The 10,770-nt window shown below is 40.0% G+C and overlaps 1 protein-coding gene across 1 annotated transcript; it reads left to right on the top strand.

Moving 5' to 3' along the window:
- The first annotated feature begins 550 nt into the window (after window positions 1-550).
- On the top strand, window positions 551-8,598 carry LOC117990288 (cytochrome P450 6k1-like). Its single transcript, XM_034977750.2, has 10 exons — window positions 551-581; window positions 1,182-1,344; window positions 2,019-2,216; window positions 2,475-2,621; window positions 3,943-4,127; window positions 4,713-4,867; window positions 5,590-5,708; window positions 6,793-6,898; window positions 7,375-7,623; window positions 8,426-8,598. The coding sequence occupies exons 1-10, from the start codon at window positions 574-576 to the stop codon at window positions 8,596-8,598; spliced, it is 1,503 nt and encodes a 500-aa protein (XP_034833641.2). The 5' UTR covers window positions 551-573.
- The last annotated feature ends 2,172 nt before the right edge of the window (window positions 8,599-10,770 follow it).

The raw sequence follows: 10,770 nt of genomic DNA, 5'->3' as shown, positions 1-10,770 counted from the left end.
TGGCGTTCCGGTACGATGCCGTGTACCAAAGGGGTATGGGTTTAATAAAAACTGCCATACTCTTTCCAGCTTAGCCCGCATCCATCTTAGATTGCATCATCACTTACCACCAGGTGAGATTACAGTCAAGGGCAAACTTGTATCTGAATAAAAAAAAATTACATAATACTTAAGTATTAATAGTGTTTTGCCTGTGAAGGCTCATTTTGCCGAACGTTGTGGTGTGCAGAGGTGTGTGCTGTAGAACTTTGCATCGAATAACAAGTAGGTATCTACCTTTACTTAATATTTTACAAATATTTCAAATACCCGACTGCGGTTAGTTACCCTTATTATAAAGCCGAAAATGTGTTTGTTTGTTGCTTTGTCGGTTTGTCCTTCAATCACGTCGTTACGGTGCAACGGATTGACGTGATTTTTTGCGTGAGTATAAGAGAGACATAGGCTACTTTTTATCCCGGTAGATCAAAGAGTTCCCACGGGTTTTAAAAAACCTAATTCCACGCGGACGAAGACGCGGGCATCAGCTAGTAATTAATATTCCACTACCCATCACTACCCATATTATAATTAATGCGAAAGTGTTTGTTTGTAGGTTTATTGGTTTGTTTTATTACTAGGTACTTATTTTTAACTAGACTAGCTTATGCTCGCGAATTTTTCGCGAACATAAGCTAGTGCTGCTAAAGCAGTGATAGCCTAGTGGTTAGGACGTCCGCCTTCTAATCGGAGGTCGGGGGTTCGATCCCGGGCACGCACCTCTAACTTTTCGGAATTATGTGCGTTTTAATTAATTAAATATCACTTGCTTTAACGGTAAAGGAAAACATCGTGAGGAAACCTGCATGCCTGAGAGTTCTCCATAATGTTCTCAAAGGTGTGTGAAGTCTACCAATCGCACATGGCCAGCTTGGTAGACTATGGCCACAACCCTTCTCACTCTGAGAGGAGACCCGCGCTCTGTAGTGATGGTTTGATCATGATGATGATGATTTCACCCACTTAGGGGTTGAATTTTCAAAAATAATTTCTTAGCGGATGCCTACGTCATATTAGCTATCTGCATGCCAAATTTCAGCCCGATCCGTCCAGGAGTTTGAGCTGTGCGTTGATTTCTTTCTGGCGCGTACCTACTGTATAGATGTAGATGCACTTTAATAATATTATTTTGTTTGTTACAGAATGTACATCTACTTGCTAGTTATCACCGCAGTCACTTGCTTCTTCACGTGGCTCTACCTGAAATGGCTGTCAGTGAAAAGTTATTGGGCAGTTCGTGGGGTTCCGTACCTACCACCCAACCCCGTTCTGGGCAGCCTCGACTTTCTGCAGCGATATAATCCTGTAAGTTTATTTATTTCTTTATTTACAACTATTTTGGTACCTAGATAACCTACTCTACCCCACTGACCTACTTACATGAAAAATAAAAATAAATAAATAGAATACCCTCTGAATAATCAGCCGAGGCCTTAACTATTAGGCTATCACCCCTTTTAACCCATGGCCAGCGTGATGGACTATGGCCTAAGCCCTTCTCATTATGAGAGGATCCCCCTGCTCAGTAGTAAGCCGGCGATGAGTTGATGTTGATGATGATGAGGACCGGAGACTAGTTGTCTATGAACTAAATTGTAATTTTGATTTTGATTTTTATCAGACGTCTACGTCATTATAGCTATCTGCATGCCAAATTTCAGCCTGATCCGTCCAGTAGTTTCAGCTGTGCGTTGATAGATCAGTCAGTCAGTTATTCAGTCAGTTACCATTTCCTTTTCTATATTTAGAAGAAGATGCGTGAAAGCGATTGGCTGAGCTTTCAGTTGCCCACAAGATGGTGTGTATTTGTTACATTGTAGAGATTGTAGCTTTTTACGATTTGAAAAGACCGACTGTCGAGTTTCTTGCTGGCTTTTCACAGTAGAACTACATTCCGGACCAGTCGTAGAGTCACAGGCGTAGCATAAGACACGCTAGTAATTGTCCTAAATGAACTAAATTTTGATTTTGATTTTCAGGGTCTATGGCTTCGGCAGCTGTACAAGCTCAACAGTCCCTACGTGGGGATCTGGTTCCTCTGGAGACCAGGTCTGGTTGTCAACTCACCGGACATAGCTCGAAGGATACTGGTCAAAGACTTCGCCAACTTCAGGAACAAATACTTGAGCTCAGGGGACTCCGATCCTGTTGGAGGACTGAATTTGTTCACCGTTAATGTAAGATTTAAAAAAAAAATAGAACTTGGCTGGATACACTGGCTGTATGTCTTGATTGGTCACTTGTTAGGGTTCCGTACCTCAAAAGGAACCCTTATAGAATCACTTTGTTTTCTGCCCGTCGTTTCTATCAAAACATATTATAGGCTACTTCCCGTTGACCTTGAACCATGAAATTTGCCACGTACAGGAAAAAATCTGATGCCTAAAAATTTACAAAAAGACGTGTGAACTTAATTTTTTTTCTTCATATCTTAGGATCCTATTTGGTCATTTTTGAGACAACGTTTGAGCTCCGTATTCACCGCAGCCAAGCTCAGGGTCCTGCAAGACTACATCACACTGAAAGCCAAGGAGCTCGCGCAGAGGATTCGTAACGATAGACATAATCCTATTGAACTAAAAGTAAGCACTAATGAAAAAGTTTTTTTTACAATAAAAACACTTAAAGTGACGCAGTACGCTCGAGCTAACCTCTTTGCTTTTCACTTCACATTGTATGAGAAAGGTGAGAGGCACGATGATTTTCACTGAAATCAATGGTTTAGGAAAAGTATTTTTGAGAAAAAAATACTAAATGTATGTTTGCAAAATAAAGATATTTCAACAAATGAATAAAATATAAACTATGTCTAATTTTAAATTGTTTTGGAATTTTCATACCCCTAATCTTATTTATTTACGGCCAAAGTTGTCATAAATTTAGTGTTAAAATAGGAATCTTTTGAGGCTAGTTACTTTTAAAATCAAAATTTTTTCAATGTTTAGTATATCAATAAACCTAGATAATGGCAAGACAAAACGATTTAATACTTATTTTTGAGCATACAATATCAAATAATGTTGTAATTACCCTCCTACGTTTGTATGAAGAAAGCACCGAACTGAGCCCACTTAAAGACAACAAACCTGACATCTCATCATCCAAATCGGCCCAGTAACTTTGGCGCTACGGTGAATGATACATAGACTGCAAAAATGATAACCCTTCGTTTTGGTTTTGCCGTAGTCGGGTAAAAAAGTACCGAGGTTGGAGCTTCAAATTCAAATTCAAATTCAAATTTCTTTATTGCGAATCTGGGTAAACAGTGGAGATGTTACAAAACAAAAAGGTACAGCCAAATTCTGCCTATTAGCATGCAATATGATATTCCTAACAAACGTGTACATAGTTTTGATAAAATTTGCCAAATTTAATACTTAGTCACAAAAGAATAAAAAAACAAGATAGTACTTAATACAAAATATGTCAAAAGGTAACCAAATACACACTAAAGGAAAAAATGACATCTTAGATATTCGTCAACACTATAAAAAATGTTTTTAATTAAATTCCACACCTTACCGGTACGTAGGTATCAGAAACATTGAGTATAAACGTCTCGTGTGAGTGCGGAACTGCGGATGTCGACCACTTGCCTTATGATTATCTACTTTTAGTTTTAGTGATTTAGTATTTTTCAAACCCGCAATGTATAGCGTGCACAACTCGAAGTCGATGCCCCCCCTACGACGTGGCAATGACCCAGCGGTATCTGTCTACGCTACGATCGGTTACCTCTAGCGTCAGTCAGATGTTTTATTTACAATATATTGCGAACTTTTGAAAAATACAGATTTTCGATATTTTTTTTGTATATATATACATATATAGTCAATAAATACATCAGTACTATCACCTGTCTTCGTTTTTGCTAGCATTCTAATTACCACCTGTATATTTTAGGTAATGTATGTGGATTTTGCGACCGATGTCATTGGCACATCAGCATTCGGAGTGCCAAGCGACGCCACGCTCACAGGCAAGGGCCCGATGAGGTCAATCACCTACGACTTTGGCAAGTTTGGACTCATGCGGGGCCTGACTTGGTGCAGTATATTCTTCTTCCCTGATTTAGTTGACTATTTAAGGTACGTTTTAGATTAAGTTTTTCCTGACATGTTATTAACAACCCTAGGAATGGGCCCCCATTTTTGGAAGCACGCTCGGAGGTGTCAAAAGGTGCTTAATCTCAGCGCCATTATACACGGTTAAATTTCAGTGCTTTTAGAGCAGTGGCTAAGTGAATCGAGTTAAGCAGTACTACCCATTTAGACCATTTATTACTGGCTCTAGTCTTAAAATTATAATTAAAAGCTATACCTACCTATAAGCTGTAGTAGCCTAGTGGTTAGGACGTCCGCCTTTCAATCGAAGGTGGGGGTTCGATCCCGGGCACGCACCTCTAACTTTTCGGAGTTAGGTATGTGCGTTCTAAGTGCTTAAACGGTGAAGGAAAACATCGTGAGGAAACCTGCATGCCTGAGAGTTCTCCATAATGTTCTCAAAGGTGTATGACATGGCCAGCGTGGTAGACTATGGCCAAAAACTCTTCTCACTCTGAGAGGAGACCCGTGCTCTGTAGTGAGTCGGCGATGGGTTGATCGTGATGATACCTACCTAATTCAACTGAACAACTATGGAAAATTATTTAAAAAATGTTTGAGCTTTCGTAGGTTAACGTTCTTCCCAAGAAAATCACAAGCATTTATGAAAAAGATGTTTAGAATAATGGTCAAAAGCCGAGAAGAAAACGCAGAGACTAGAGAATCCAAAGACTTGCTCGATGCTCTGATCAAACTCAAAAAGGACAAGATAGATAATAATGAAGGTAAAATATATAGGTATTTAATAAAGTGCAAAAAGTTAATAATGGCATGTTTTTACAAAAATTTCTATTATTATGGAATTTCAAAAGTTGGTTTTAAATGTAATAAAACTTAAAGCTAGCCTTATCTAATTACTATATAAATCATGACCGCGTGGAATGGTGCCAAGAATACTGGCTGCATTTCCGCGCTGGACAGCCAGGCTGATCCGCTGCGCAAAAAATGAGCCAGCCCTTCTGTCACCAGTTGAGGCTATTAATCGCGGTGAAATGTCTCGTAAAAAATTTTTAGCACTAAGACTCCATGGCCCCAGGGTCTCCACGGCAAACATGTAACTCTCTATAAGAGAGGCATACTTGCGCCGCTTGCCGTTTTCAGCTGTTTCTGCTGCGGCTCCCGGTCTTGATGCTGTCTTCCTGATATGACACGGGGCCAATGTGTCAACGCAAGTTGCGTCCCACATTAGCGCCCGTCCCCGTTCCCAGGGAACCAGCGTCAATCCATCAGGTCTCTTGCCATCATCCCGACTAATCCCTGCCGGCTCAATGAGCGCAGGAATATTTATGGTGGCAAGAGCTCTTTTAATTGTATCGTTAAGAGAGCCATGCCTAAACAGCCTACCTACTTTAAATGTTAATTTTACTTCAAACCTTTTCCAAGTCCATAAAATTGTTATTGTTTAGTCTGTACAGTTAAAGTAAATTAGAGTAATATTATTTTTCAGAGGTTTCTGAAGATTTGTTGCTAGCACAAGCGGCTATATTCCTACTCGGTGGGTTCGAAACTTCTGGGAGTGTTCTTTCTTGGCTCACATACGAAATGACCTTCAACCCTGACCTACAGGTAAAAACCATCCCTTATTAATTATTTGTCGTCTTTCTGAAAGATAAAATCAGCAAAAAAAAAAACAGTAAAAGAACCGAAGTATAACCCAATTAATCAGTACCTTTATAATAAATGCGAAAGTGTGTATGTTTGTTGGCTTGTTGGTTTATTGGTTTGTTAGTTTGTTGATTTGTTGGTTTGTCCTTCAATCACGTCGCAACGGTGCAACGGATTGACGTGATTGATTTTTTGCATGAGAATAGATAAAGACCTGGAGAGTGACAAAGGCTACTTTTTTATCCCGGAAAATCAAGGAGTTCCCATGGGATTTTTAAAAAACCTAATTCCACGTGGACGAAGTCGCGGACATCAGATAGTGATTTATAAATACAGATAGCTATCTTTTCTTTGTTTATCAGCTGGTTTTAAAAGAAGGAAAGAATTTACACTTAATTTTCAAAACAACATGCTTATTATAGCTCTCTATTACTTACATCGTAGTCCCTTTGATAAGTTCTTTTTAGGGTTTTGTACCTCAAAGGAAAAAACCCTTATAGGACCTATTTGTTGTCTGTCTGTCCGTTTGTCCGTCTGTCTGTCGTGTCCGTCAAGAAAACCAAGCAAGTAGGTAGTCCTTATAGCGCAAGTAACGGAAAAAATCTGGAAAGTTTTGTGGTTGAATCGCAAAAAAAGTGTTCACGAAAAAATTAATTTACTAAATCACATATAGATGGCGTTGTTGTCATTAACTTGCAGGTTTGTACATAAAAATGTTTAAATACGATGGCAGGGAACCCTTCGGGGCAGGTCCGACTCGCACTTGACCGGTTTTTATTATAACCACTTACCATAAACTAGTAATTCTAGTGATTAAGTATTTTATAAACCTGCCATGTGTAGCGTGCAAGTCGAGGGTCTATGCCTCGCCTGCGACGCAGCATTGCCCCTGCGGCTGCTATCTATTTTTTTTTTTTGCAATACATTGCGAGTTTTTTAAATCAAGTTTTTTTCGCGTTTTATTGTGGTAGGTACCTTATCAGTTATCATCAGTACTATCACCTGTTTTTGCGTTCTAATAACAGCCGTATGCATTTAATTGCAGGATAAACTATACGAAGAGCTCAAAGAGGCAAAAGAGCGAATTGGGGACAAAGACTTTGATTCACAATTGCTTACAGAGTTGACTTATCTTAATTGTTGTATAAAAGGTAATATGCTTGAAAATCATTATGAGATCGATTTAAAGATTATTTTAGTTTTTACTAGCTGATGCCCGCGACTTTTACTGCGTAGATTTAGTACTCTTTGATTCCCGGAGATGAAAAGAAGCCCAATATATCGCTCTCCAGCATACTGATTCGCTAGCTTAGTGTCCAACGATGAATGATAGCCACTCAGCTCATTTGACATTGATGGGTTCTGCATGCTGCTTCACTGAGTGAGTTTGGTTTCTACACGGCATCGTACTGCAACGGTAAATCACTTGGCGGCACGGCCTTGCCGGTAAGGTGGTAACTAGCCACGGCTGAAGCCTGCCACCAGACCAGAAATTAAGAAATTGTGGAATTTCAAACCCCTGCCGGGAATCGAACCTGGCACCTCCCACTAATAATACCACAGCGCTTATCATTGTGCCAGGGAGGTCGTCAAATTATTTGTAAAGTTTTATTTTTTTATTTTTTAGAGGGACTCCGCAAGTATAGTTCAATGGGTTGGCTAGACAGGATCGCTATAGCAGACTATCGAATCGACGACAAAGTGACAGTCAAGGCTGGCATGCCGGTGTACGTCAACAGTATCGGCATGCATTATGATCCTGAATACTTCCCTGATCCAGAAAAGTTTGATCCTGACAGATTTTTGCCAGAAAATGAAAAGGATATCAAACAGTACACGTACATGCCTTTTGGAGAGGGACCGAGGTTGTGTATAGGTGAGATAAAGTTACTGTTGGAAGGTTTACATTGGTGTTAGTTCCACTGTTAAAACTTCGCGTTTAGCAAAAACCGGCCAAGTGCATATCAGTACCCGTAGTACCAGATTTTACGTCTCACCAAACGAAACCAAATTCCAGAGTCGAAATACTTTCGCGTTACAGTATAATGGACCTAAACAGGCTTGAATTGAAGTCAAATATTCAATGCCACTGATTTTAATTTCGCAATGTTTCCGCTTGGAGCGCTGGCTGTAGAAGTGTAGACAAACTTGAGCTTTAAAACAAGGCATTTAAGATCCAGTTTACTGTAACGCAGAAGTATTTCGACTCTCGAATTTGGTTTCGTTTGGTGAGACGTAAAATCTTGTACTACGGGTACAGACAAGTGTGATGTAACCATAAATCCACAGTTTTTCTGATTTTTTCCTTTACTTGTGCTATAAGACCTACCTACCTGCCAAATTTCATGTTTCTAGGTCAACGGGAAGTACCATTTCGTTACAGACACGACAGACAGAGGGACAGACGGATAGGAAGACAGACAGACAATGAAGTGATCCAATAAGGGTTCCTTTAATCCTTTTGTGGTATGGAACCCTAATAAATGAGCTTAAAACGACAAATTCGTAATCTTCTAAATATTATAAAATGAAAAGCTGACTGATTGACTAAACTTGCTTTAAACACGTGAAAAGTCATCATACAATTATTATTATTGTTACCTATTATATTGAAAAAACCTTGGGCGTAAAAAGGCTTGTTTCTCTCTTCCTGCATTAACATGATGTTGAACTTTCAGGGTCCCGTTTTGCACAAACAACATTGCGTCACGCGCTGTCGTCCGTGTTCCTGAACTTCAAGCTGTACCCTGTGGCCGGCAAACCCAAGCCGATAGACGTGAAGATCGACAACCGATCCGTGCTGTACCTGCCTGGAGAACCGCTTTATGTTCGCTTTGAGCCTAGGGAATAGGGATTAGGGAATAAGTATACTAACTATAAGCTCACTCCTTCTTTACCTTCCTGCTTTTTTGACTTGGTGATGATAACATAGTTTTTATTTCATTTATTTGGTTTGCATTACATTTGAATATAGTAATTTATGGTGTAATTAGATCGCTAGCAAAAACTTAGCACTATAGTTGTTTAAATTTTTTAGTGTTTTACCTACTACACTTCAAGGAAATCAGTACCCTTATTATAAATGCGAAAGTGTGTCTGTTTGTTGATTTGTTGGTTTGTCCTTCAATCACGTCGCAACGGAGCAACGGATCAACATGATTTTTTGCATGGATACCTATAGTTAAAGACTTGGAGAGTGACATAGGCTACTTTTTATCCCGGAAAATCAAAGAGTTCCCACGGGATTTTTGAAAACCTAAATCCACGCGTACGAAGTCGTGGGCATCAGCTAGTTAATAATAATAAAAAATAATTAGAATTAAGAAAAAGAAATTTAAAAAATATTAAAAAGTATCTCTTACACGATGGCACGGAACTCTTCGTGTATGAATCTAACGCGAACGACCGGTTTTTCTTTAAATCAATGAATAATACGGCACAGTTTATCAGTTTCAAAGTGTTTGACGAGTTGCATGCCGCCCCGACACGCTAGAAGCATGGAATCCCACAAAAAGACCGGAGCAAGTTCTCCGTAATGGGGGCAAAAGGGGGGAATTCCATTTTGCAAGTCGCGAGAGTTCTAATTAGACACGGTAACACTACTGAAGTGTTAATTGAATCAAATTGCACTACCTTGAGTAGGGAGACCAATATACTGGAGCTTTGGGGGACAGTCCTGCAGAAGCTGCAGGGGACAGTCCTGCAGAAGCTGCAGGGGACAGTCCTGCAGAAGCTGCAGTGACCTGCAACTCGGTCCAGCAATACTTCAATTACATTTATACATGGCATACCATTGTATAATACTTATACCAAATCTTGAAAAGAGCAACCTTTAAGAGTACGCTCTATAAATCTCAGTCTTAGGCTGAGCTCTATAAAGCGCACTTTGACTTAGCTCAAACTTAAGATTGAGTTAAAACGAAACAGATTAATTATGTGAGAGGTCCTATCTCCTTTTAACTCAGTTTTAAGTCTAAGCAAAGTCAGAGTGCAGTCTATAGATCTTACCCTGTGACAATAAACTCTGTTTTAAATCTGAGGTCTGAGCTAAGTCAAAATCAAATAATAAAAGAAATATAGTTCTATAGATCTTGGCCTTAATCTTAGAGGATGCCTACCTCATCCTTGTATGCTTTCTCTACTTCTATAAGAAGAGTACGTAACTTGATATCTTCTATGTATATAAAATGAAATAGGTGACTAACTGATATATCAACGCACAGCTCAAACTACCAGATGGATCGGACTGAATGACACGCAGATAGCTATAATATTATGACGTAGACGGATTTTTGAAAATTAAGGGGTAAAATAGATGTTTGAAATTTGACTAGTCCACATAGAAGAAGTCGCGGACATAAACTAGTTGAATATTTGAACAAAACCTGTTCAAAAAAAAAAGTAAAATAAATGGTCACAACAATTCGCGTGATCGCAGACCGCGACGTTTCCTACCACCACAAAGGCATCCGACACTCCGCGCCTACCACCACACTACCACCACACTACCACCTCGCACCACCGGAACCCAATTTGCATACTTTAAATTTCGAAAATTGCTTTCCGAACTGAAATTCAATCAACTTCCTAACACGTCCACAGGTACAGGTAGCTTTCCAAAAAAAAAATCGAAAAAAAACGGGCTGAATTGAGAACCACATCCTTTTTGGAAGTCGGTTTAAAAAGAGTGCGCCCCTTCACATAGTTTTTTAATTCAGATACAAGTTAGCTCTTGACTGTCGGGTGCGGGCTAACCTGCCCCCCTAGCATGTTAGCTCTTGACTGTCGGGTGCGGGCTAACCTGCCCCCCTAGCATGTTAGCTCTTGACTGTCGGGTGCGGGCTAACCTACCCCCTAGCATGTTAGCTCTTGACTGTCGGGTGCGGGCTAACCTGCCCCCCTAGCATGTTAGCTCTTGACTGTCGGGTGCGGGCTAACCTACCCCCTAGCATGTTAGCTCTTGACTGTCGGGTGCGGGCTAACCTGCCCCCCTAGCATGTTAGCTCTTGACTGTCGGGTGCGG

Source organism: Maniola hyperantus, chromosome 17 (assembly GCF_902806685.2).
Source record: "Maniola hyperantus chromosome 17, iAphHyp1.2, whole genome shotgun sequence".
Taxonomy (NCBI): Eukaryota; Metazoa; Arthropoda; class Insecta; order Lepidoptera; family Nymphalidae; genus Maniola; species Maniola hyperantus.
Note: the sequence above shows the minus strand (reverse complement) of the source record. Positions and strands in the feature narration are given on the sequence as shown.

Excerpts from the sequence above, each read along its gene's own strand:
- LOC117990288 (XM_034977750.2), top strand. Across the intron at positions 2,622-3,942 it reads ATAATCCTATTGAACTAAAA|GTAATGTATGTGGATTTTGC; the intron begins GTAAGCACTAAT and ends TGTATATTTTAG. Across the intron at positions 4,868-5,589 it reads CAAGATAGATAATAATGAAG|AGGTTTCTGAAGATTTGTTG; the intron begins GTAAAATATATA and ends ATTATTTTTCAG.